Source organism: Camellia sinensis, chromosome 8, assembly GCF_055761805.1.
Source record: "Camellia sinensis isolate YWXY chromosome 8, ASM5576180v1, whole genome shotgun sequence".
NCBI classification, from domain to species: domain Eukaryota; kingdom Viridiplantae; phylum Streptophyta; class Magnoliopsida; order Ericales; family Theaceae; genus Camellia; species Camellia sinensis.
This window is the reverse complement of record NC_138968.1, coordinates 107,022,844-107,025,889: the sequence shown is the minus strand read 5'-3', so window position 1 is coordinate 107,025,889 and position 3,046 is coordinate 107,022,844. Positions and strand designations below refer to the sequence as shown.

Here is a 3,046-nt window from a genome sequence, read left to right as displayed (position 1 = left end):
ATCTCACCACCACTTTACTGTATGGTAAATAAAAGATCAAGTATGTTGATGTTTCAAATACCTTGGTAAATAATGAGTGCAGAAGGAAAGATAAGTCTACAAACAGGGACTCAGCATCAGAGGCACTGACAGTTATAGGTAGGACAAATAACAGAAAATATACAGGGCGGGGAAAGTCTTGCTGCAAATCCAAATGGAGATCATCAGACAGAAGACGTCTTGCAAAAGACGAGTGTGCTGCATGTCGCTAGAAGGGGCATTGGGCAAAAGATTATCCCAATAAAGACAAGAAAGATGAAAATGTGAACGTTGCACGGGATGGAGATAATGGTAAAGGATTAGCCTTCACAGTTTCATCACTTGGCCATTCTGATGAATGGATTTTAGATTGGATTCTAGATTTTGGATGTTTCCACCACATGTGTCCTAACAAGCAGTGGTTTTCAAGCTTACGAGAGTTCGATAGAGGAGTTGTGCTGACGGGCAATGACCAAGCTTGCTAAACAAAGGGGATTAGAACAATTCGGTTGAAGATGCGTGATGGAACAGTAAGAATTCTTGAAGATGTTCGGTATGTATCGGATTTGACAAAGAATCACATCTTAGTGGGAGTTTTAGACTCTAAAGGTTATAGAGTAACTGTTGAATGTGGAGTTCTCAAAGTGGTAAGAGGAGCATTTGTTGCAATGAAGGGTATTCGAAAGGGAAAATTATATTTCCTAGGCGGCTCTACAGTCACAGAGAGAGTGGCTGTCACTACTAGCTCAGAGGATGATGTATCAGACACTTCCAGACTTTGGCATGTCGGTGAGAAGGCTTTACAAAGGTTGGTAAATCGAGGCCTGTTGAAAGGCGCCAAAACAAGGAAGCTTGAGTTCTGCGAGCATTGTGTACTGAGCAAGAAAACAAGAATCAAGTTTGGTATTGCCATTCATCGTACCAAAGGGATTCTGGACTACGTTCAGACAAATGTTTGGGGACCTTCCAAAAATACTTCTTTGGGAGGTAAACACTACTTTGTATCGTTCATTGATGATTTCTCAAGAAGAGTATGGGTTTACACAATGAAGCATAAAGATGAAGTATTAGACATCTTTCTTATGTAGAAGAAAATGATTGAGACCTAGGCATTCAGGAAGATCAAGAAGCTTAGTTCTGACAATGGTGGCGAATAAACATCGGATCCCTTCTTTGAGGTTTTCCAGAATGAAGGGATAGTTAGACATTTCACAGTTGGTGGAATGCCATAGCAAAATGGAGTTGCAGAACGCATGAACTGTACTTTGGTGGTGTATACTATCATATTCAGGATTAAGCAAGGCTTTTTGGGGTGAGGCATTGAACTATGCTCGTCATCTTGTAAATAGACTACCTGCTGCAACACTAGATGGCAAGACTCCCATAGAGGTATGGTTAGGAGCGCCAGCTACTAATTGTGATTAGCTACATGTCTTCAGATGTCCAGCTTATTTTCATGTTACAGAATCTAAGTTGGATCCTAAAGCCAAGAAAGCTATCTTCTTGGGCTTTAGTGACGATGTCAAGGGATACAGACTTTGGTGCCCTGAATCAAAGAAAGTTGTCACTAGAAGAGACGTTACTGTAGACACTCCATTTTTTACGACCCTTACGACTTGGACATCCTCGCATGCACACCCGATGATGAGTCTATTTGCTCGCCAAGTGCTCAAAGTCCTCAGCAGAATGCCACAACTTTGAGCCTTTCAAACCCTGTACCCTTTTTGTCTCATTTTTGGACCATGCCTTGGTCTTTCTAGCCTGCAACCTCTCGTGGCCTGCCAGCCATCCCTAGAGGCTGCTGGCCATCACTTTTGGGCTACCGACCACTGATGCGGCTTGCTGGCCACCAGTCTATTTTGTAGATATTTTATGCCAGTTGTGCCAGCTGTTTACACAAATTTATGCATCTATCCCCACATGTAGGGCTATATCTCCTTAAGGGAATTTCATATTTTCTATATATAGAGACCCTTTCTCTCTTGTAGCAAGGTTAGAAAATTTTGAACTCAAAAATTTCTCTCTCTCTCTCTCTAGCATTTCTCTGCACTTTAGCCTTTAATTCCTAAACCTTTGCCTATACACCCCTAACCAAATCTTCTCATCTTTGAATTGAGGTATTCTTCAGCTTGGTTTGAACTCTAGAGGGTGTACTTACTTGGTTTTGTTGCTTGGAATTGCTTCTTTTCTTGAAGAGCTATAAGGCTCTACCTATTTGCTTGCTTACTTTGCTTTTATTCCTACTATTTTTCCATTGTTTTGGGCTGTCAAAACTCTGTGTTTTTTGGGCTGAAACTTGGGTTTAAGGCCATTAAAGGTTAAGGGGTTGATAGCCCTTCTCTATACCTTGTTTTGGAGGCCATTGCCCTTGTATTTCCCACCATTTTACTATCTTTTTCCAAGCTTTTAAACACTGAATTTTAGAGTATTTTCATTGGTCAAAATCATGTTTTGAAGTCCAAATTTGGAAGGGTTAGCCTCCCCTCCTTGTGTCTTGTTTGCTAGTCTAGTTAGCTCCATGTCTTAGCTTATTTTTCTAGCTTGTTATAGTTTAATTCCAACATGTTTTAACCTCTATTTTCAATTGTTTTAACTCTGTTTTGGGTTGTTCAAGTCATTTGAGCTTTATTTTGCATGGTTGTAGTGTAAGTGTCCTCACAAGCTTGGTGTTTTAGGCTTTTAGACACTACTTGTTTGAGTTGATTGCATGTTTTAGTGCTTTCCGCACTTAATTTCAGCAAGCATAATCTCTGCAACCTCCCTCATTTCTTCACTCTTTGTTTGCTTTGAGGGTTGTTTTAACCTTGGAATTATTTAAGCTTGAGATTGAGGTCCATTCTTAATGGTTTAATCCTCTTTTGGGGGTTCATTATCAACGGCATGACACCTCTCTCTTGCCTTAAACTACCCCTTGTTTGACACTTTCTTCTCTTTTAGAGGACTCAATTCACCAATTGACTTAATTGGTTAAAGAATGGTTTGTAATCTAAAATTGAGTAATTAAAAGTTGAAACAAAAATTGTGCAAA

At 40.0% G+C, this 3,046-nt stretch overlaps 1 protein-coding gene across 1 annotated transcript; it reads left to right on the top strand.

Annotated features, from left to right (window-relative positions):
- Positions 1-533: 533 nt before the first annotated feature.
- Positions 534-1,106, top strand: LOC145797949 (putative mitochondrial protein AtMg00300). The gene has a single exon (XM_082885394.1). The coding sequence runs from the start codon at positions 534-536 to the stop codon at positions 1,104-1,106; it is 573 nt and encodes a 190-aa protein (XP_082741520.1).
- The last annotated feature ends 1,940 nt before the right edge of the window (positions 1,107-3,046 follow it).